General features: G+C 40.1%; 1 protein-coding gene across 17 annotated transcripts in view; it reads right to left on the reverse strand.

Annotated features, from left to right (window-relative positions):
• The window catches only part of KIAA1217 (KIAA1217 ortholog), a 364,008-nt gene that overhangs the window by 43,537 nt on the left and 295,046 nt on the right, over positions 1-25,425 (reverse strand). For 15 of the 17 annotated variants that reach the window (XM_039548494.1, XM_019285434.3, XM_019285432.3 and 12 more), the window contains one exon: positions 5,562-6,394. In XM_039548494.1, coding sequence (XP_039404428.1) covers positions 5,562-6,394 — 833 coding nt within the window. Of the gene's footprint in view, positions 1-5,561; positions 6,395-13,020; positions 13,042-24,065; positions 24,314-25,425 lie in introns of those variants that run through there. The other 2 variants (XM_019285437.3, XM_019285438.3) reach the window with 2 other exon arrangements.

The following is a 25,425-nucleotide window of genomic DNA, read 5'->3' on the forward strand; positions in this document are numbered from 1 at the left end:
GTGCCAGGCCAGGGTCTATCGGGGATGCCAGCACTGCCATGAAAAAAATTGTACATTTTTGGTTCTCAGCATGTTTTCTACCCCTGGCTGTGCTCACTACTGGGAGAGGGAAGGTGGGAACAGCCTGTCCCAGCAGCTCTGCCTGCACGGGGCTGGCCAGAGTCCAATGGATGGGGCAGGCCAGGGTTCCCAGGCATGGGACAGGCTGCCACTCCAGTGACATAGGAAAGACCAAGGTTCCCAGGGCACAGGACAGGCTGGCACCCCAGTGACGTAGGGCAGGCCAGGATGTGGAGCACTAGGACAGAGGGTCAGGCAGAACACAACAAAGCGATGCCTCTGCTTGCTGCTACGAGAAGGGTGGTAGCCTGAGAAGAGCCAACGCTCTCTGCTCAGAGATTAATTTCCCAGATAAAGCTGCATCTGTCCACCACCCAGGAAGAGCAGGGAGGGTCCCTTTTACAGCAGCTGGGAAAGAAATGGCTATTTTATCAACCCGAGCACAGAAAGGCATTGTTTCACATTGTTTTCCTGTGAATGCTGGGAGAGTCAGAGGTGGCACCATGGTGGGGGAGGAAAGGAGGCAACAAGGTCAGAAGCGACGCCCAGCAGAACTCTGTCAGACTTGGCTTTGGCTTCTCACAGAGCTTGGCCAGGAAGGCAGGGACAGGCCACTTACCAGCCCTCTTCTCCCCAGCAGCCTGACCCACAGCTCTGGCTCTGGGCATGTCCAGGAACTGGGGCCTGGCCTTAGTATCTCGTTCACCAAATTCAGCAGAACCAATGCAAGCCCTTGCTCTTCTGGGGACTGTGCATGGATACATCAGATTTCATCACCAGATTTCTTCCTTACAGCTTCACTGATGTTTCACATTATTCCTTCTACTCCAGTTAACTGGAAGTAATTCCAAGAAGGGGTACAGCATATTGCTGAATTGGTATCCACTTGTCACAGCAATGCTATTTAAGCATGACGTTACTTGCATGTTAGCTCCCTTTCCTGGGGACATCTTTAATATTCACATCACTGAGAAGATACTTCATACAGACACAGAATAGAACTGGTCTGTGCAACTGTTCATTCATGTTCCTGTCCAACCCCAGGCTGTGCAGCACATCACCCACAACAGATGTACTCAAAACACCAAATCTGCACCATGAACTGACTGGCACACCTTCCTGGAGAAAACATTTTCAGTGACTTCATATTTTATAGTTAAACTCCAAATGAAGCCATGAAAAGGGGGTCAGAAACAGAGAAATACACATTTCTTTCTATATTACCCTATGATAGAAACATTTCATTATAATTTTTTTTTTTAATCTCACTGGAAAAAGAAAGGAAACAGGAGTAGGTTGGCTTTCCCAATGGATTTCCTAGAATCAAGTGAAGGTGTCTTAGTCAGACTTTATCCCAAATTCCCCCCAAACAGATGAGTGGGTGTCCTGGAAGGGTGGGAACCCAAGATCAGCAGAACTCTTCTGTATTCTGCTTTCTTCCCACAGAAGGATTCACACAGGTGAATATTTCAGTCTTCTAAGGAGAAGATTAAACTCAAACCTTCTACATCTTGAAGCTAAAAAAGAAGCTCTGAAGCACACCAGCTGTTACACTATTTGACAACTCTTATCCCAGAGCCTGCATCTCATCTTCCTCTAACAGAAGGAAGACAAAATAGAGTTTACCTTTCTTCCATCCCGTATTGGTCATTGGACTTCATCTTTTTCTGCCTGGTTATTCAACACCTTTCACCGAGGAATATGCAGTTTTGACCCTGTGGAAAGTGTCTGAGAGGGTGTATGTGCAAAGCCTCCCTTACACACTTCTCAGTGCATTGCTGACGGAGTCTCTCACTGTCCATGCCTTTACAAAGTAAGGTCATTCTTCCCAAAGCATAGAGTCCATCCATACTTCAACATATCAAACAATAAAGTGGTTTTGTGGAGGGAACAGTATCTAATAATCTACACATGGCCATTACACTTTAGTCTTGAACTGCAAGCCGTGAGCCAAAAATGTGATCACATTTTTTGCTCAGTCCAACTATCATCTTCTCTCACTAGTATGGCATAAAAAGTAGACGACAAAAGTTGTGTTCAGGCAGAAGAGAACCACAGTACACCCCTAAAATGCTTTTGGAGGAAAAATATTCTAGAGTTATCTTGCTGTTTAAGGAGTAGCAGCATTTATTATATACATATTTAGCACTATCAAATAACCTAGAATTTTGCAACATGTGTTATAAATCCAAAGATTTAAAGTTAAACAGCATTTAATTTTATGCACTTTTGGATAAACAGCTTCTTTTCCAATTTATCAACATTTAAACATCTGCTTGGCCCATAGTAACTTCCAGAAATGTCCCACAAGCTACAAAAATGAGCCATCCAAAAACATGACAGCAAATCACTGTTTAAACAACTCATGCTCACTCACAAAAATTTACTCATTCTTCCAGTAGACTTCAGATTTAAGAGATTTTAGCATTTTTTCACCTTTGAAGGTGAAATCCTGCAAACTGTTATAACTTCTAATATTTTTCTGCACATGAACACTATCTTATTTTATTTACTGTTGTAAAGTAAAGCTTTAGGAGGAACTCTTCTGGTAAATGAATTAACTGTGAGAATTTATTCAATGCTTTATACCACAGAAGTAGCTATCTTGGAAATAACCGAGGTAAAGCAGTTACAAGAAAGCCCTACATGAAGCAATTAAATCCCCCTCAACTCTGCCTTAAGTAACAGGCTTGATGAAACTGGCTTCTGCAGTGTCAAACTAAAATGGGAAACTCCAAAAGGAGAGCTCAGAAATACCAGTTTTCATCTCTCATAGATCCAAATCTGCTGCAGTTAATGTTCCAAAGGTAATGGAACTATTTTCTTCAACAAAACCAGGATCCAGTCAATGAGAGGTCTTGTCTGGTGTAAGTACCCAACATATTCTGATAAAGTACAGAGATATCCCAGTTCAGCCTTGGACTGTAAAAATTGAAGGAGAACTGCGATGGGAAGAGAGATTCAGTTTTACTTCTGACATTGTCACTATCCATTTCAATCTTCCTCTGACTTATATTTAAACTTGCATTGTCCTGAGGTTGTGACAGCACTACTTGAAGGTAATTTCCACAAAGATATGACACAAGAGATGTTTTCTTTGCTCTCAGCACAGTCCACTAGGGACTAAAGCAACAACAGTGCTGAGATGATGCGTTTGTTGCCTGCAGGGTCCTCAACCTGCTCCTGAATGAATCAGGGGAGTCTGTCTTGCCACAGTGCACAGATGCGTAAGACCTCTCTCCTCAGCACCTCCAAGGCTAAGAGCTGCTCTGTCTGCCCACAGCTGACACCTCTGCATGCAGGCTGACTGAACACACTACTATGTGCTCTCTGTGGCCTGGCTTTTAGGCTCTTGGCCTCAGCAAGTAGTAACATATACAAGCAAGCGGCAGACACCTCATTTTACCATGCCTGGAAGAGAATGAATTCAGCCCTATTTCTCCAATCCCAAAAATGTTCTTACTCACAGAAGCAAGCCCATACTGTTTAGGGGTGTAAACTCTAAGTCCTACACAACAAGGCAGGGGATACCTGTCTGCCATTATACACATCACCCTTCAGGTATCCGTAACAACCTGGTAACAATTCAGCCCCTGCTGAAGCAGGAAAAGAGCACCTCAACATGGATAACCCCTTGTTTGGTTTAGTACGGTTTAAACACTGTTTGCTTTCAAAGTTTACAAAATCACTACAAAGCAAAATTACAGCTTAGAGCATTTTGTGTTTGTAGAAATCAAACCCAATTCTTAATATTGCAGATTTGTTAGAAAACACACCAATTTGCACAAATTGCTTTTGGTATTTACAATTACTTTTTAGAAAGTCACACTTCCTCAAGGTTGAAAAAAACCACAACACATAAAGACAGCTTTCAAAATTATTCTTTCAGTGCCATGTGACTAATACACACCATGCTGAATTTTAGGGTCCTGTATTTATATGGAAGTGCAATTATGCAAATACTGTTTTCTTCACTGTTGATATATTCTGGGACCGGGATTAAAACTCCTGGTGCAAAACTCCCTTTTAAGGAGCTGTAGAACTATCTGTGTAGTTGCTCTCTATCCATTCACAAACACAGCCTTGTGCATATCTGTGTAGCTGAGTGAACAGCTGAGATACCCAGTGGGAAGACAGAAAATTGCCCATAAAAAAAAAAGTTTTTGGTGTCCTTCCTTATTTTTAATCCCTATCATGAACTTTGTAAAACTTTCAATCTGTAAATGGATTAAAATTGGCAAATTTCCTTCAAATAATTTCCTAGCTTTAATAATGGTAGCTTGAAATGAAATTTCAGATACCTGCAACTTTCTCTTGGAAACAGATACATAAAAATCAGATCTCACTAATCTTAGATTGTAATATGCCCTAACTTGTACTCTTGTGTCTACCAAGCTATAAGCCTGTAATTTTTGTGGGTGGCTGATTTTCTTTATTTTCTTCCAGTTTTTCCCCACCAGTGGACCTCACGACCCACTTTTTTTTCTGGCCAAGCATGGTAAGAGGTGACTAATTATTGAGCAAGTTGCTCAGATAGAGGGGAAGCCTGGGGTCTATATGAAGCTCCATATCTTCCCAGTGGTTAAGGCAGTCAGCAGTTACCTTTGGCCTCTGTGAGCTCAGCATTTTCCAGCTATTCATCTTCACTTCCCTAAAGAGCTCTATAAAAGTTAACAGCACAAACAATACGCTAGAGATTAACACAGCTCATATAAATACAAAGCAACCGCCTGGCCATGTAATGATTTTTCTCTCCCAGGGCAGGGTCTATGGCAGGAAAAGCTTTCACAGACCTTTGTGTAAATCTGGTCCTTAAAAAGACAGGAGAGATCATTGTCATCATTGCCATTGCACAGAAGTTAACAACAGTCAGGTCACCAACTACTTGTGATGCTGGAAAAATCATTGGGAACAGCATTCGTGTTTCAATTTCTTCCCTGGAACAGACTTGCTTTTCTCAGCAGTTTCCCCTCACGGAACATTATTGTAAACAACTGTCCTATTTTTATGCAAATTCATGTTCTACTGGAGATAAGACAGTAATGATAAATTCTTCCCATTTCCTAACACTAGATGAGAAAAACTTCACTTCATAAAGAACCAAAATTGTAATATCAGAGTGTCATTCTTAATGGGGGTGAAATATATTCCCTTATTAGCAGGAACAGAACATCATTTGTTCTTGTAACATGATCTGGCTGTCTGGAAAGAAAAATCCCAGTTAATCATTTTATTTTATTATATTTTTTCCAATGACTGAAATTTACACAAATGAAAATAACTAGGGATTCATCATGGGTTGGCAACACTTTCAAATTAATAATGAATGGTGTCACATCTCCTCTAAATTACTAACTACCTTGACAGGCAGCTAATAAACACTGCAGCCGGGTGCAGCAGCCTCCTACACATTACATTGTCCCCTGAGTCTTAAACGACAAAGGATGTGCAGATTAGGAACGTTTCTCATTTGCATAAATTAAGCCCCAGCTCTGCCTTACCTTGTCTCCTTATCCTTGGGCATCGTGGGTGACCCATAGCCAAAGGCCTGCTTGTCCGCGGGAGAGGGCATTGCTTCGGCCATGCCCGAGAGGCCGACAGCACTCCGTGCTTTTGCATCTGCAAACATGGGCGGTCCTGGCTCCTTTTTGAAGGACTGGCGGCTGGGGGAAGACCTGTCAGGCTGGAGGGTGTGGGCAGGAATGTGAGGGCCATGGTGAGGATGAATATCGATCATTCTCATGTCAGCCACCCTGTGGGGTGAGGCTGGAGGTGTTTTAGAGCCAAGAGTGGGCAAATGGCTCTCCGGGTACTTTCGTGACTTTTGTCTGTACAAGGACTGCTCCAGCATTTCAGGCTGCATAGAGGGGTTGCAGTAAGTGCTCGATGACCTCATGGCACTGCGATGGTAGGCTACGATGTGATCGGGGACATCAAGGGGGTGTCCAGGGAGTGGTGCAGCCACACTCATCCTCCCCTCGTGAAACAAGTAAGGGTCGCCGTACAGACTTTCATTTCGGACCAGGGTAAGGTTTTTGTTACTCATGTCCTCATCTGGCTTCACATCCCGTCTCTCCAAAATGGCGCTTGGGCTGGGTGATATAGAGCGCGAGGCTGGCACGCTGGAAAGCCGGTCCCTGGGGATGGTGGCATTGCCTGGCACACCCATGGGCCGGCCCCCACCATAGGGAATCCTGGACGGAGAGGGAGGCATGGAGTGGGGCACTGGGGTGGAGGGTGGAGAGCTGGGCATCACATGCAGAGGGTGTGTGGCAGATCCAGGGCGGGAACCACTTGGGCCATCTCGTCCCGTATAAGCAATTTCCCTCTGCATCTGGAAAGAAAAGGAAAAACACAGAAGATATAAAATTACTGAATGAGCAAAACATGATGTGGGTTGTCTATGGAAAATTAGGAAATAAAAACAAACCCTCAAGACAAAATAATTTTACATCTGCATAAATAAAACACTTTGGGACCTCAGTGCCTAATGAAAATAACAACTATAAACAGCAATAAAATGGGCTGTATGTTACAGGAATATGAGCGGCTTAAAAATGCTTTTACTTATGCAAATACCTTCTCACCCTAATCTGATATTCACAGCTACTGAAGCTGAAATCAGAGGTTGCGGTGCCACGTGTTTCAAGTACATGTAGCCAGTGACAGACTTAAACAGTTTATTGATCAGACACACAGGCTAGAGTTCCCTGCTTCCAAAGCAGGATAAAAATGCTGATGCTCTGGCATCACAAACATACCTGAAGTCCTTAGACAAGAAAAATAAATATTACAACTAACTGGTGATTTTCTTCAGTGCAGGATTTAAGTTTTTAATGACTTGATATGGTCTTTATTACACAAAGGATACACAAAGCATAGAAGAAAAACCCACACATTAATTGACTACAACATAGTCAAGTTATATGAAAACAGTTTGACCCTATATAACATGTGCCATTGCAAAGATAAGAGTGATTCAGAGGGTTTGTGGAGCACACGCTCAGAAAGTCATTGAACATTTTATCATAGTTTTGTAAGCAGCAGTAAGGAACGAGCAAGCAAGGAAAAGAAATGAGAAACTGCCAGTCCAAATGTATTAGTGCTTTGTTAAGAGAGGCCTTGGCAAAAATCTGCAATGGATACCTGTGCTTTTGAGAGTGTAGAATCTCACTCTGACAACCATGACCTCTCTAGATGGCTGAACACTATCAATGACAGACAGGAGAAATTCTCCCTCTAGAAAGCATCATGTGCCTGCTCTGGTGCCCTTGGGCTAAGGCGGATGAAGAGGGAAATGAAAAATTCAGCTAAGGACCAACTACATAGGAAAAAAATGTATAGTTTCTAAAATTCATGCTGACAGTTTCAGCCTCCCTCTCCATTACCTCCAAGGGATTGTAGAAAACTGTGTATCACCAAGCCTGACTCCACATTCCTAAAGTTACAAAACACAAAATAATGTACATTGGATGTTGCTGATCTGAAATCTACACAATTTTTCTCCCCTCTCACTCCTTGCTTTGATAATGTGACTGGATTCATTGAAGTTACAGTGATCCATGGCAGATGAAGCAAGAGATTATTCCTGCCCCACCACAGGTTTTTCCACTGGTAAGGGAATTGCAGTGTTAGTATATAAACAATAGCTGTTCTTATCACAGCAGGTTCTGCACTCAGGAATTAGAAATGACGTTCCCCAGGGCTGGAGATCAACAGTCTGGAGAATGAGGTATCAGAAAGAAGAAAGGAGATAACCTGATTGTGGCCACAGCAATAATAAATAAGTGGAACAGAACAAAGGTGTGCACTGGGATAGGCCTTTTATGAGCCAGACAAAAATTATGAAGCCAAACAAGAACATGGCATAATTTTTTCATTTGCACAGAGACTTAATCTAGTCTGGAATTTAAAATAAGACATAATTAAAATATAACTAAACAGTATTAATCGCTTTGTAAGAGGGAATTCAACATATTTTCTATTGGCTTGAAGAAACACTGCAACGTACTAAGCCATATTGTGTGTACTGCCTCTGGCTCTGGGCCAGCAGAACAAAACAACTCCTACTGACTTGAGCAGCTTTAGGATCATGTCTTCAGGGACAGGCAAATGCAGATGTTTTATACCAAGAGAAGAACACAGAGAAAGAAAATGCTCCTAGATTTCTACTGTACAAGCTACACCATGCCCTGTTTAGTCGCTTCAGATAAAGCTACAACAGATGGAATAGTATCTGTCAAAGAAACCACAGCCACTAGGATATGCTGGGTTGCAGTGAGAGGAAAATTCCAATGTTACCTTGCAGAGAGGAGAAAACCTCCGTGGGAAGATTTGAAAGGTTTAACTTCCCCTTACTTCTGGACTTCATATTCCTGTATATGCTCATTAATTTCTCATAAGTCAAAGCAATCTGTCATAAGAAAAATTACTATTTTCCACCTTAACATCATTTAGATGGAATACTTTAAGACAGAAAAGAATTTGAATATGGGACTATTGCTCAAAATCTTGTGTCTGAGTACTGATGTATATAACATTATTTACTTTTGCTTTAATATAGCACTTGGTGTACACAGCCTCAATAAAGGCTCCCTTGGGCTGGGCAGGGCACAAACACCTGGGCACCCAACCCCTTTCTGAAAAGTTCACCTGCTGTTTTAAGCCAGGACTCAGGCCCTGGGTGGAGTGTACCAAAGGGGAGACTTTTGGAGCCAGAGAGTCCAGGGTGCCCAGGAAAGATTCACCAGGGCATGTGGGCTGGGCAGGGATCTGAGCTGGTTCCCAGGAGCCAGGCAGCTTCACCCGGTGGATTACAGTGTCTTCTGCCACATGGTTGGTATTTCCTCTCCAGATTCTTTGCTAATGGTAAGTTTAAAAATGTGAAGGATGGTCTTTTCTTGCTTCTCATCTGTACCCCTTTGGTGTGACAGCCTAGGCACACTACTCTCTCTCATATATATCTCACTTTCTGCGCTGTTTTTCGTCTTCCATCCTTCACCACAAAACCCCCATGTTGCTCATTAAACCCCATATTCTTCTACATAGGCTATCTTGAGCCACTTGGCATGACTCAGGGACAGAGAAAGAGGATATTGGGTTTATCTGAGCCTCTAAATAACGAGTGCTGTCACAAACAATTGCTTTGAGGGCAAGAGGAAGATTTTTTAGAGAAAGGACAGGATCATGTGCTTTTCGACTGCAGCCATGTAATATGTTTGCCTAAGGGTGTGGTTTTCTTTAGCACATAGCTCTCTTCCTTGTTCTTACTGCCTACAGAACTTACACCCTTGAAATGGAAACTTGTCTTATCAATCCTTTGGTTAAAATATGGCAAACAGCTAGCAACCATTTCCGTATAAAACATTTGAGGGAAAATCACATCATTGAGAATCTCTCACTTTCTATAGCAAAAAAGATTACACTATGTTTAAACATCTCCTGTGGAGGTTTTTGGTCAGTCTAACAAGACTTAAGACTGTAAGATACAGATTTTGATAATTTTTTAAACAGGATCTCTATATACTAAAGAGTCAACATTATATAAAACCAGCTATGTTCTTTATTTCAAAGCTTATTGGCACACTGAGTAACTTGCTAGATTTTGAAAATATCTGTTGCACAAAGTCAGCAAACCAGTTATCCATCCACCCGAGTGGGTACAAGGAGTCTTGCTCCTGGTGGCTCACAGAGAGGACAAGCAGAGCCAGTCCCTCTGCATCCAGCAGACAGGGCACGCGGAGCTGTGCCTGCGCACGCACCAGGGCAATGCCAGCCAGCACCCGGCACCAAGCCTGCCGCTGACTCATGAGCACCACTCCAACCCTTCAGCTCACCGTGCAGCTGGATACCAGACATACAGCCTGACTCAAGCCATTATCTGCTAAGATGTCAGAGTGAAACTCGGGCAAAGGGAAAAGTAGGCCAGAGTTTCTGACCTGGCAGCCCTTCCCACTGCTCTCCTAGGCCTCCTCTACATCACCAGACAACACAGCAATTGGCTTTGCCCCAAGTTTTTCAGACTGCCAAAATACCTACACAGACCATGTTCCTGAGATGGAGGTTACCCGTGCACCCTCTTGGAGACACTGGGGAGTTCCCAACAGACTCCATTAATCACCTCTCAGCCATGTGAAGCTATTATTTTTCTTACTCTCCCTTTGACACCCTGCATTTCCCTGAGGAAAGTGCACCTATGCTCCTCAAGCTGGCTCACCCAACAGTAAACACAGGACACCTGCAAAGAATTATATTGAGACCTTGGAGTCTATGATGAAAAAGCTACAGAAACACTAAGTACTGATACAAAACTGATAAATTAAACTGTTTGTAAAGAGATCTTTTATGAAAATTGCTCAACAGAAAAAAAATCCTCTAAAAAGTAAGGCAATCCTTCACTTTTCTAATGAGGAAAGACTTAATTAAAGAACCCTCAATCCAACAACAATAGAATCCACAAGTTTGTTCTTTTTCATAAAAATAAATTGACAGCTTTACTGTACTAGTTGTCCAAACCGCTCAGCTTCACCATTAGTTGCACTATATGATAACACTTCTGTCATGACTGATCTTTCATTCCAGTTGAATTTGGAGAGCTGAAAGCACAAATCCACTTTTGAAAAAACCCAAACACTTTTATACAGTTTTAGTATTTCTAAAATAAGATAATTTACAATACAAAAAAGTGCACTTGAAAATTACAGAATTGGTAAACAGTTAAATGAAAATTTTAAGTATCTGTATAAAAACTATCTGTCTGAAGCCAAATCACACATCACTGAGAGGCTGTCACACTTGTCTGTTCTTGCTTTCTCATAGAATGCCTTCTAGTTCCTATAAATTTCCCCATTCTGTTGGGTCATTACAGAAAAAAAAATCATGCTGGTTGCAGTTGTGGGTTCCTCCAGCTGCTTGACGCCATATTTGAAAACTTCAAACACATTAGCATAACTTTTAGCTGTTTCTGGTCAGAAACTTTCCAATGACACGTACTTTCAGCAGACAACTCTAATCCAAGAGAGCTGAAACGTTTCATAAAAACTTCAGTAAAGACAAAAGCTGGGAAAAAAGCACCCAGCAGATTTCAGTCAACAGTGGTGTTATTTCTTACCAGACATCCCTTGAGTGCTCTAGAGCTTTGGCTTTCCAGATTTGTAGACGTGGGTCAATTTTGTTAGAGTCTGATCTGGGATAGGGACCCCAGTTCTTCCATGGTCTCTTCAGCAGGGTGGGTGCTCGGTAGTTTGGGGTTACCGAGCAGTGAGACATGCCGGGGTTTCAACAGCCATCACTCCTCAGCAATGCTTCCAGACTAGAAGCTTACTTGGCAATTTTGGCTAAGAATGGGCCCTCTGATGCCCAAAAAAAAGGTTTCAGATCACAAAACCACTGACCTTGCCTAAGCTGGAACCTGGTCTCAGCTGAATCTGACCCCACAGTTCATGGTTCTAGGAGCTGCCAGGGTTCACAATTGGTTTTCACTATGGGGACCACATGCTGGTAAAATGAAGCTGATTTCAAATGTTCAAACTTCCAATGAATGGGGAAGTCCAAGACCCAGCTTGCTGCTCTTAACATTTTTCTATATTTTTCCATGTTTCCACATATTTCCATTCTTTTTTCCTGGATAATTTTCCAGAAAAGGAGTTGCAGAGCTCCCTAAGAAATCTCAACACTTATAATTAATTTCCCAGTATTAGCATGCACCTAGGTTTCAGTTTTTTAGGTCCTTTTGTATAGTTTCGGTATGTGCCCAGCTGTAAAAATCTCTGTATTATGGTGAAAGGAGAATTGAGATAAAAACTCAGACCATCTAGGAAAGAGAACCTTTCTTTTTCTAGGGACTGATTACAAATATGGTGGATTTGTCAAGGGAATCATTGGGTTTTTCTTCTTCCATTTATGCTCTTAATTCCATGTTTTTTTCTTTTCCTTGACAAACAACAACACAGTCAGTCAATATAAGATGTTTGTTAGGATGAGCCTGTGATGGTTAGTGATGGTGAAATCATCCAGTCCTCCAGCTTCTGTGTTCATAGATTACTGTTTATTTTGTCCAGGCTCAGCTAGCTAGAAGTTGACATGAAGAAAATAGGAGAACCAGAAGATGATGCTCCCTATCTTAGGAGGTGGAATTTAGAGAACATAAACATGACCCTCCAGAAAGGAGGCATCCTGAGTGAATCATAATCAGGTGTTGTCACCACACTACTCAATATCACTGTGACATCCAGTCCCCACATCTTTCTCCCAGTTGTGCAGGTGTGCACAGAGGTTATGGCAAAAGCACTATTTGATCCTCAAAAGCAGAATTTTTAGGACACCATACTGTGGTTACCAATACACTGACCTGAAGCTCAGACACAGCATCATTTCCCTTGCCATGCCATAGAGCATCAAACACATTCTTAACATTATTCTCCCTTATTTTGTACATATATGTTTAATGCACACTTGTGTATGAATCCAGTCCCTACAGTGATCCAAATGTTTTACCTCAAGGTATTTTACATGTCTCAGTATGTCCTTTTATATCCCTGACTACATATAAGTTTAATTCATACCATATCCTAAAGCTCCCATGGGGAAAACAAAGAATATCTAGTTCACTTTTTACTGAATGTAAAACAGATCCATAAAATTCTAAGCTAACCACAAAACAAATGTAATGGTAATATCAAAAATAATGTTTGATTCAAGGCTTCACCTTGCCTGTAAGTCAATGTGCATGCTGAAGATGGATCATGCAAACAAGCAGAGAGGAGAGTTTTCAGACCAAATCCTACACAGTCTGCTCTTTGGGCATAATTTCTTCAGCTATCCTGGTGCTACCCTGAGTATTTGTTTTCACTGTTTAAAACATTAGCACTCTTACTACACACTTAGACAACATTGTTGCCTACGGACCAATAAAACAATCTTTGATAAGATCTTTGCTCTAAAATAATTAAAGTCACTTACTGTTTCTTAAGGAAATCACTCAAATGGCTACAGCAGTGAGATGAACATTTGGTTCCATGTCATCTAATAAAGCACTTTTTGTTTTCAGTCTTGAATCCCAATCCTTGGTCTATGGTATAATATTTTGCATAGCCATGTCTTCTGTGAAAAGGTTTCGAAACAGGGAAAATGTTCCTTGTTCCCTCTGCTCACAACAGGCCATCTTGCTTTATCCGGTCATCTAAGCAATGCTGTTTCAATAGACTGAAGTACTTTTCCACGTGACAAGCCTGCGATTTCTCCTCCTCTTCGAAATTAGTCACTAAATAACCTCCTTGGCATGTCACCCAGTCACAAACTGTGCAACACTATGTGATTCAACTGCTCAATCACTTTTTAATGTGTGCCTATAAGATGCACAGAAAGAGACTAACATTATGGAGTGAACCACAAAAGAGACTCACAAAGGGGAAAAGGCATAAATAAAATAGTGAGTAACCTCTGTTTCAGTAACACAGTGCATTTCAAAGGCAACACTATGAGACATATACATATTCAACAACAGGTGAAGACCTCCAACTATTTAGCAAGCCCAGTAGACAGAATTTTAAGAAAAAAATTTCAGTAGTTATAAACCTTAGAAGATTTTCACCTCCTCAGATTGGCAGTGACACTGCAGAAGGAAGAGCAAACTCCTCCCATTGAGGAGCTGTCTACTCATTAACCAGGCACCTGAGCCACTTGGCGAATCTGAACTTCGGGATCCCCATAAATCAATCTCATTGTTATCTCTGCAGCACACCACATAAGGCATTATGATTGGTTGTTAGGGGTTTTTTTGTTTGTTTTATTGGGTTTTTTTAAGGGGAAACAATAGAGAAGGTAAATACATTTTCCAAAATTAGAACAGAAAGGATGCTTCACTCCCTTGTATCTCCTCACACAAAAAGACCATAGAATATGGAAATTGTCTCCTTAAAAAGACAGCATTTACAGCCTAAAAGAGATGACACTTTAATATCATAAGGGAAAAATCTCATGACACAAACCCTTCCCCGTCCTGCAGTTATCTTCTGCTTTGGGGGGTTGGTTCTTTTGCTCTTGGTTTGGATTTTGTCTGATTTTGCTTTTGTGCAAATAAAAAATTGCCTATATCATCATAAATGGCATTCAAAGGAATAAAAATACAATTTAAGCATATGATCATCAGCTAATATTGCTGTGCAGAATCAGTTCTAATGGGACCTTACAGGAGTAGCATTTCTGTTTCACAATACTGCTCTCAGCCACTAGTGAAGGAGGCATCATTCATTTCTGGTATGAAACAGCAATTTGACACTAAGCATTTAAGTAACAGGAGAAAGATCAGAGCAGATCTGGTAGCCAAAATTAAAAATCCAGGTGTTCCACCCCTTACTACCCCCAGCCCAGCATCAGAGAAATCTTCCAGATTTCTAGACAGCTGCTGTGAATTCAGATTTGTAATGTAAGCTGTAAATTTGTAAGCTATTATTGATCTTGACTAGACCTTTACTAGAACCTTATATGAAGTGTAATAGTAACAGTTTTTTCATAAATGTAAGAAAAAAAATTTTGTCATAAATGCTTACTTTTCAGTTTCCCCATAAATATATTAAAATTATTTTTATTAAATATTTGCAGTAGCACTATAATAAAGTATTATTATGGCACAGAAACAATGTTAAACCTATTTATGTTTATTTCAAATTTAATCAGTCAAGGCTTGTTTCTTGCAGTGTAGGGGTAAAGCAGTATTTACCATTGAAGAATCTGGTTTATATTTGGCAGGTTTAACCAACCAGTCAAGCATCCCCTTTTAATGAATGAATGTATATACTTGACCTAGTTAAAAAGCTGCTTAGGTTGGCGGACCAACCCGACTCAGAAACATCAAGAGTAAAAAATACAAGCAAATTCTCCTAGAACACTTTAATGCTACATGTGCTTTTCAGCAGTTGCAGAGAATATTCTTCTATCCATGCTCTTCCTTACAGGCTAACAAACCTGAAGTGAGAAATAACATTATTATGCTAACATGCAGGATAATAAAGATTACTGTATTTTGCTAAGTTTCCATGCAATGACTTGCAAGCTGGTAGGCTGCACATTTTCAGTAATTGGACTCCAGCATGACAAAGTATATCCCAGAACATCAGACTGGGATATAACTAGTTCTCAATACATATGACATGATATGCAAGAGTCTTCATGTATGTCTGATGCATACAAAAAGCTTTTAATTAGATGAATTAATCTGCTTTTAGTTTTAAAATACATCGGGCACAGTTACATCATTACCAAGGCTGTAACTTAATTTGTAGGTTCTAACAGTGCATACAAACAATTCAAGCATCACTTTCCATCTCAATTACTTTATCAGAGCCCTCAAGCATTATCTAGCTTGCCATCTATTATCTATTATCCCGTGTATAATTACATGCCATATATTTATTTATAAAGTACTGTACAGAACAAGAGCTCCTTTTCAGTTCAAGCCCCTGTGTAAACCAAGGGTATGCCCCTAAGAGGCACAACACCCTATGCTTCACTGAGACCAAGCCTGGAAGTTTAGGTTAATTTAGGACTTTAAAACCGATGTTAACCAAAACTAATGACAGGCTCAAGTTACCACAGACCTGTAATGCCAGTCACCCTCCTTTCTTCTACATCATTAACAATGTTGGTCTGTTGGACCTTTCCATCAATTTGCTCATCACATCAATTTATTTTCTGCTTGTGTCCCTCATTTTGAAGCAGAAAAAATGTTAGAGACTAAACATCAGTAGAACACACAATTATAAAGCCAGAGAATATTTTGAAGTCTACTGTGGGGTATATACGTGTGACATAGACATAACTTATTGCTTGACTGCTGATCAAAGTTCTTTCTGCTCCTGCTAACTGCTCTTTTGGTTCCTATGCCTTTAATAATACTTTCATGGATGGAAATAATTAAGTAGTTAATGCCTTATAGTGCTGTAAACAACTCTTTCCTTGACAGAAAACAGGGAAGCACTTACAGTGATTGCTGGTCACTAACTCATTACTTGGTTTTGTTCTCAGCAGTCCAGAACAAAGCTTGTGGTGGAGTCAATAGGGTTTTGCTTAAATTCAACAAGTTAGTTCAGTCCAGCAGAATCCAAATGGAAAGACAGTTTGCTGATGACAGCTTTTAGAGCTGAATTACAAAGAAAGCATATTTTCTCCTGTGTTTGGGGGTTTGGGGTTAGGATTTTGGGTGTGGATTTGGGTTTTGAGGTTTGGGGTTTTTTCTGCCAAGGAAGTTTCTACCACCTCACCAGTCTTATTGCCCACCCAGCTTCTAATTTTTGATCCAAGAAACCAGCAGTTTGAGATGACAAAGACCCATCTGTGGAGTTGTCTGCAGGATCTCCTAAATCTGCTGGCTCTGATACACAAGACTCATGAAGGCAGCTGGGGAACTGCCACCAGCATCTTTCTTCTCTCTGCTTAGGGTGGCACCATGATATGATATTCAATTTCTTCTATGAAAGGAGAGTGATCCACCCTTAGCTTTGCCTCCAAAATACTCAGCAGAGAAGAAAAAAGTGTTCTTACCTCATCCTGATCTCAGTGTCAGTTGCTTCCCCATGGCAAAAATGAGGGAGCAGAACACAGCCCCCCAGACTGCTGTCCTTCACAAAGTCGCCGAGGTAGCACACCCTGGCATCCAGCCAGGCTGTGCTCCTGCCACTCTGCACTCCACACTGCTCTCCATGACCCTGAAAAACTCAAATCAGCCTTGACTTTTTCACATCAGCTCTTCAGCCCACTGCCCATGTTTATACCTACAAGGAAGTGTGTGGCGTTTCCTTGAAGACTGAAAATCCTACAGAAGCTCTTTGAATTTGAGACGCCAAGCTAAACAAACAGGGAGGGAACAGAACAGTTCTGGCTGCCTAACACATACTGGATTTGAGATTATGTGCAGACCACACTATCTTCTAAACATGCATATTGTTTGTATTCCCTCTGTTTACTGATTCCAAAGGCATGCAGTGAACAGATATGCCTTGGGGTAAACACAAGTACCATAAAATTCTCTTATTCCAAGCTCCCTAGTTCTTACAACATAAATGCAAACAAACAAACAAAAAGCCCTCTCTCACCACAGAGCACATTACTACTGGCTAGAATGCATCACTGTAAAGAGGACAGGCAGCTCTACAGCGTCACTGCTGGCAAAGCAGCACTCTCACTAGAACAGCTGCAGTTTGCAGTGAGGAGCAACCTGTGTACAAAGCCTTTGAACCAGCCCACACTCCCAAGAGAACGGTGTTGTCTTGTAACCTGTGTATTAACATTATGTACATATACAAACATATATGTTTTGCATAGTAGCAGTAAATTTTTGGCCTGTCCTTTTGTGGTGACAGATCTGTATAATCCAAAATTTTTGATTTTTAGGGATTAAAAAAGTTAAAGGCAAACAAGTAAAAGTAGGAACTCCTCTGCTGGAAACTCTATAAGCCTCTCAAAATTTTTTTTTGCGTTTACTAGAGCAAATAGAGCCAGCTCTCACTGGAGTTGCATAAAGAAGGTTCTGCAAAACTGAACTATTACATCAGGTCTGCAGTCTGTCTCTCTACCCTGTAATTCAAACCTCATGCTTCCCCCTTGTTTCTGTACTAATTTAAGCAAGGGCATTTGCCTAGCTATAGGGAAGTATCACAGCATGTATCACAGACATATATGCATTAAGCACCTCTCAAAAAGTCAAGAAGCAATATTAATTGCTCCAGATTGAGGATTTTTCTCACCTAATGTTGCATTAAAAGAAAGTCAGCCAGACATCCTCCAGAGTCAGCTCATTCCCCTAGAGCTGGGTGGGACGAACTGCCCTTCTGCATTCCCAACCTCTCACCACTGACTGCAGTGGGCGGCAATTTCTACACTGAGCTTACAAGGATTAGATTTTTAAAAAATTCTTTATAGTGAGCCTGCCCATATGTCTTTTCATTTAGCTCACTTTCTGCTCTGCTTCTCATCCTACCTTTTTCCTTTTTCTCCCCCTTCTTTATAGGGAAGCTGAGATCCTATAACTACAAAGTACAATGACAGCTTCATTCCATCTGCTGCTTGCTGATCCACGCAATGGACATTGCTGTGATCCATTGTGGAGAATCCAACCTGACCTGTGGTTCCTGTTTTATTGAACTAAGAATTAAGCATCTCTCTCCTGAAGCTGGCAATAAACATTATTTAGCAGCAGAGCAACACAGAAGTACATTCATTTTCCTCTTCCTCTGTCCTACCATTAGCACACTTGTTTATGCCTAAACTTTCTAACTTTTTAAATGCAGAGAACTGAGTTTGTGGCATGAAATCTTTCCTTCTTAGTTCATAGGTAATGCAGAAATATTAATAAAAAGAAGCAAGTCACATATTGCAGACATTTAACTAAGACTTAACTCATGACTTGGACTGATGACCTTAAAGATCTTTTCCAACCTAAATGACTGTGATTCCCTGAAACTGGGAAGATAGACAGGACGTAAAGAAGAATTATGTGGAAAGGTAATAGGGAATTCTTAGTGTAGAACTACAGAAGGAAGGAAAAAAGACAAAACAAAAAGGGAATGAGACAGTGTGAAGGATATTAAATAGGGGTTTGTGAAAGATGAAAGTAATATTGGAGATGGAATGCTGAGAAATTAATAGCGAAACAAGAAAGGCATAATAAATAAAAAAAGAAAAATAAGAGACTTACTTAAGCTGAGTAGATAGGAGCTGATGAGAAAAAGAGGAGTTAAAGAGACTGTAGTGTATGAAGGAAAAGTCAACAAAAAATTCAATGAAAGAAAGAAAAAAACAGAATGAAGTGGAAAAACATGAACTAATGCAAATTTTCTTCCGTGCTGGAAGATCTTGCATTACTTTTTGTTATTACAATGCTGTAGCCTAGCACAGCAGGCATGGGAGGGAGAGGACAAGGAAGGAAGGAGAAGAAGGACTAGGAAGAAGAACATCCAAGATAAACTTATTTAGTTTTGTTTAATAGTCTGAGGCTTTGTGGGGTTTTTGGCAGGTGTGGTCAGAACATGAGGGTGTTTTTTAGGAAAGAAGTGAGCAGAGCACTTCAGGTAAATGCCAGCTGGAGTGACCCATGAATGCTTGAGAACATGGGAAAAGAAGATAAGACCATCACTTGCCTTTGCAATCCACTCTCATATTCAAAACAAAGATATTTGAGATGCACTTTAAAGCTATAAATGGCTTTTGAAACCCAGCATTAGGTTTCAAAAACTAGTTCAGCCATTACCACTGAAGATGTAAGGTTCCAAACAGCTTCATCTCCCTCAGACACTGTGAGAAATAACAGCTTCCTACAAGTGAGGCCTTAGTGCAGCACCTCTGAGAGGCCCCGTGCAGTGGGACTGCGTGCTGAGAGAGAACGCTGAGGTGGCTGCTGCCCTCTGTACGTGTCTGGTTGTTAGAGGGGGACAACAGAAACTCTGGTTTGATGAAATCATCACCAAGCTCTGGCAAGTGATGAGAGATGTCATGTGTGTGTACATGCGCGTGTACATGCGCATGTACATGCAGCCTTTACTTCTCAGAAGAATTTTCCCCTTATCAATTCCATCATGTTATCAATCCCCTGACCACACAGACTTACGACCACAAGAAAACACCTGCACATCAAGAGCTCTTTGGCCATCATAATGTTCGATGGCCCTTCCCATTCCTACACGGAGGTCACCTTTTTTTCAGGTGTAAAACAAGAAGCAAACAAAAAAATAAGAGGAAAGCAGTATCGCTGTTCTTCCCATAAAACGGTGAGCTTACAACATGCATCCTCTTAAACATAGCTACAGGAATGGGTTCTGTATTTGGACTAGCCTGGTTATACCTGTACTGAACCTGCTGTCACAGATTAGCTGTCAGTCAGACAACTTTGACAACACACTGGCTGAACTGTACTTGGAAGGGAAGGGAGCACAAGGCCACTCGGAGGCTGACCCAGATCCGCCCCATGAGAGCTTCCAGTCTAGCCACACTTTAGGCTTTAGGCGAAGTGAGCAAAAAGATGGATGAGATGCAGCACATTTTGCATTGATTGGCCTGTCTGAAATCACAGTGCCTCTGTGTGGAACTTTATTTCCCCAGCAGCATTTCATCATTTCAGCTATCTCCCTGCTACCAGTCTTTACTCCTGATTGGTAAGACAAACACCCAGATCAGTTAACAGGCACTCATTTCTGCCTATTTATGTATTTAATTTCCTATGAACAAATGAAATGTGAGAGTTAAAAAAAAGTTTAGATTATCCAATTAAGTAGAGAGAAGTTAATAAATTTCTCATGCTTTATTTTCCTATGCTTCCTTTGTGTACTATGCAGACAGAATGGTGAGTGCACTAAGAAACCTCCTGGCATTTCAGCCAAGATTTTTCAGGGTTTTATCACAAATGACAAAAATATAAACACACTAAAACATAACACATTTCAGTCCTAAAAAGGTCGAATTCACATAATTACATCATTGGTTTGCCAATATCCACATTTATCTCATCAGTATAGCATGGCCCACCCATTCCATAAGCTATTAGATTGTTTGGATTGAATATAAAAAAGCTGTTACTGATCTATTTTTCTAAAGTTAACATTATGGCAACCCTCATAAATAGTGCTGCATTCAAACCAATTGTTGCTTTTGCTTTCAAACCAACAGTTCCCTTCTTTTGATTTTCCACTGATGCTTTTTATGGTAGAATTTTCTGAGAACAGAGTCATGTAATTCATGAAAATGCATAAAGCATTTCCTCCCCCCTCCCTGTTCTCTTTGAAGAGATGAAGGACACCATGTACATAACAGAGACAACCACCACCAATGCAGGGAGCCAAACCCTTCAGACCAGCCTCAATTTCAGCACTTCCTCAGGGCACCACAGAGCTGATGGGGTCATCTCTTTTTTTTCCAAAAAAGGAATAGTTTCAAAGATATACAGTTCTGGTACAGATCAGCATTTTTATTTGGTTTAAATATACTGTATATCAGATTCCTGCTATTTAAAAGAAAAATACTTTTAGTAACTGCACTCATAAATCAAAATAAATGCATGGCTTTCTGACTCCCTGTACTAACGACTCAGCTCTTATTTTTGTTCCATATTTGTATCTCTTCTCATTGTACTGAAGACAAATAAAACTGAACAACTTAATATAGTTAAATGAACATAAAGAAAGCGTAACCCTTGCTCTCATCTTACATTACCAAACAAACGAGTCAAAATAAAATTCCTACTACAGATATATGAAATGGGTTAGAATGTAAATAATATAAAAATACTATAAAACAGAGCTGATAGTCAAAAGACATAAGCAGCATGTTTACACCTGTTTCTTCCAATATAAGGACACAGAAAGTCAGAAGAAGTAAGTTGCTGTGCTGAGTTCTGGAGTCAGCACTATTGGCAGGAGAAATGGTCATGGAAAGTCTTTAATTCAACCGAATTTTGCAATGCAAGTGTCCAAGCCACACCACAGCTCATTGCTATAAGGTCAAACAGCATTTGCAGTTGTATGTCTTTTGAAGTGTTAGAAGTGCTATCAGTGCACCAACTAAGAGTCTTCTTAGATCACAAACTTCTTCCTATACTGTTTGAATCCTACCTTTTCTTTTCATTTTACTTCCTTCTATCCCAAAAATATACAAATTGGTCAGCATGGCTGAAGTAAACAATCTAGTTTAGCCAAAGGTCAAGCTATCTATAGTAAATATCAAGTGATACAGGGACTAGCCCTTTACCCAACACACCCGCTCAGTCTTTTCACTTAGTCACATGGAGTTCAAATTTGCAATGATGTAAGAAAGGCATCTATTCAGACAAAAAATAATTTCAGCATCACATCATTTCTCATGGAGTCCTACTGAGTGCTGATATTTGCAACTGTCTTGCTTTTGCCAGCTGAGGCTTTTTTTAACCCCAGATCTTAACCTGTATCCAAGGAAAGATATTTTTACTGCTCATATTTTCAGAAGACTGATTAGTTTTCCAGAGCCCTTATTAGAAAAAGTGCAATCCAACATGGAGAAGAATCAAGATTCTCAGATGTGTAACTGTGTTCCCTTAAACACCAGGTAATGGTTTACTCCTCTTTGTTAAAAGGAAGATAGGGACAGAATTAATTCTCTTTAGTATTCATAAGGCTAATGACTAATAAAAGCAGAGAATCTGGGACACGATCACATAAACTAACGTATTTTGGATTTGTGAAAAACTTACTGAAAAAGCTAAGGTCGTGGATGACAAGAAGAATGGGTTGTTTGAAGAAGAAAAAACATTGTTGCTAACTTCACTTGGTTCTGGGAACCCTGGTAGCAAAACGCCCACCTTCAAAAAGTGATTTTTAACCCCTCTTTGAGTAACAGCTCATTTGGAAAGCTACCTGGAAGTCATAAAACTTGACTGGACTTTGACTTGCGTGACTCCTGCAATTCAGATAAGCTACCTGGTTTACAAAGCAGGTAAAGGAGGACCTCCCCTCCTGGTAAGGGAGGTCACAGCCATGAGCATTTTTATCATCTATCAATGTGTTTAGGGAGCTCTGGGAACAGCTGACTGTCATCTATTTAGGAATTTCAAGCAGTCAAATTAGTGCAAACTGTTGTACTAAAAGCAAGGAAAGCAGGGGGGAAAAAAAAGAAAGAGCAAAACTTCGAAAGAATTGGCACAAGGAAACATTATGTAAAAAGAGGCGGAGTAAGAATAAAAGCAGAAACTAGTAGACAATAAAAAATGGACTCAAATCCAATCCTTATGTTTTTATTCAGGGCAAGCTGTCACTGAAGGCAGCAAAATCTTTGCCTAAGAACCTCAGACATACATGAGAGATAAGATTTCCAGTTTTAATGACAGGCTGGAAAGACCTTCACCCAAAACAGGTAATATGTTGTCTTTAAGTAACTTCATCAGCTGCAGAGTAAGCTCTCAGCAAACCTCAACATGAAAGGCAGACCAGCTTGAATACAGGCCTGTTAGTGGGAAATAAAGAACCCACCCCCTAAAAATTCCACTCTCTGGGAGTTTCCAGGTTACTGGTTTGTGATATCTACCATATGACACTCAGACTAACTGGGAGATGATTGCATGGGTGTGGCAAGCTCGTGTTCTTTGCGAGGTTTCATATCAAGAACATGGCACTTTCTTTCAACGGCAGCTTCATAGCAACTTAAAATCCATACTCATTATTTGAAAATTTAAAAAAAACCCAGAAGTATCTTTTAAAATCTTGGTATGGTAATACAAGGTTATATTCCTTATGCATACATATATTCCCTATACATACATATAATACTATTTCTAATGTTTGTGAAATAAATAAAATACACCAAAGCACAAAGCCATCATATTAAAAAAGAAACAGTGCAGTGTCCATCCAATTGTAATGCAGGATCTGTATCTTTAAACAAAGCAGCTTTGAGCTAGAAAACATTTGAGATTAATATATTGTTTTATGTGTAGCTAAAATAAAAATAATTTTTTTTCTTTTTAATTCTATCCTTTTTCTCACTAATTTAGGCTTTGCACAGCAGTAGGTATTGTATATCAAAGGACACATGAATGAAAGAGAACAGGTACATTTACAGTCTTTCATCACAGACTAATTTGATGCAGGTACTCCTTGATATCTGCAGGTCTGTACATGCATAAATAATTGGTAACTACTGAAAACCCACTCAAAGCAAAAGTAGTAAAATCCGTATCAGTAAAAAGAAAATCCAGAATATCAGAGACTTCTTTTATATATTTTGGTCAGATCTCAGCAAGATTTGTAACAGCAAGTTGGAAAATAACTGTTCATGTTCAATATGTAAGTTTGAAACTAGACATAAAATCTAAGAGTAGAGTTTGGTGGTTTAAAGAGCAATTAAATATTTTTTCAACAGCTGAAGGAAGAAGAAACAGTTTTCATTGTTCTGATTTAAATTCCCAGTTAATCTGAAAATATATTTTCATTTGGAAAATAATAGTAAAAAAAAAATTACATATCCTTCATTATTTATAAGCATCATCTTACCTTACAGCTCCTGGTGAGTTCTGTTTCTAGATGACTTTGGCAGGTATTTTAATTCAGAATTAGTTTCAGCAATACATGCCATTACATCTGCTCTTTAAAATAAACTGCTTTTTCTCTTTTTGTCAGACAAAGTATGTGGCCTGAAAGAGCTGCAGCGTCTCTGCTCAAGAGATTTCATGGACACTCAGAGGCTTTCTTTCTACTGTATGAAAGTTAAATCTGAGTAAGGAAGGCATTTTTCCTGTCCCGGAAATCAGTATAACCAAAACCAATGCTGAGCTAATGAGAAATGTTTCTTCCATGTGTTCTGTTTGGCAGACACCGCAAGTCATATCAAGGAAACACGTGATGTTTATAAATACAATATGGCTTATGTTGTCATAACCTCTCAATGACAAAAAGAGCACTAGAAAAAGCAGACAGCAAAACAGCAGGAGAGATGAGATTTGTATCATTTGGAAGGTCTCTATCAGATAATAGAGGTATTAGCATTTGCCTTTTCTTTTTTTTTTTTTTTTTTTCTTCCCAAAAGGAAACAAAGTTTTAAAGTAATAGAATCAGTAAGGTAAACACATAGCAACTTACATAGATGCTCTCCTGCAGGCATCCTAGCACTAAAATGCATTCACTCAATTTATTGCTTGAATTATTTTCCAGTAAATACTTTTGTTCTAAATACCTCTATGTAGTGCAAGGAGCTCTTTTTTTTTTTAGCTGTAGTATGCAATGTAAAGATATAACTGTGGCAGCATTTGCAACTTTTATGTTTATTGATGTTAAGATCATAAGCTATCCAATGAAAAGAAATTAAAGAAGCTGGATGTATATTTACAGGTACCTTAAGAACACAGAAAAATTCTTCTGCTTTTATTATTTCTCTGTCTTTTCTGCAAAGCAGCACTGAATTTCAGCCTCCTGGGAAGCCTTAAATTCTTGGGCAGTTGTTTGAGGGTTTTTAGCACTTGTAGGGTATTTTCAAGTTCACAAATTGCATCTGGGTCTAGAGAGCTATGTTAGCAGCCTGCTAACCAGTTGCTTTCAAGGGAAAACTGAAAAGTTGGTGGTGTGCAATTTCAATAATAAAAGCTATTTAGCACAAGTTTACCCAACTTACCAAATGTCTGTCTCATTTTCCTATACAACTCATTTTAACTCCTCTCCTCTCACCCTGGCAGCCCCACTGCTGTCAGGAACATCATCATCTTTTTGCCACTCTGACTCCCATAAAATGTGGAGTTTCCAGATACCCTGCACGGCTCCAGCTGAGCTCTGACTCAACTTGCCCTAATTGTTCTTTCTTAGAGAAACAGTCTCTAAAAAAAACGCAAAACACCTCAAAGCATACTTCAATACAACAACA

This window comes from Corvus cornix, chromosome 2 (assembly GCF_000738735.6).
Source record: "Corvus cornix cornix isolate S_Up_H32 chromosome 2, ASM73873v5, whole genome shotgun sequence".
NCBI classification, from domain to species: Eukaryota; Metazoa; Chordata; class Aves; order Passeriformes; family Corvidae; genus Corvus; species Corvus cornix.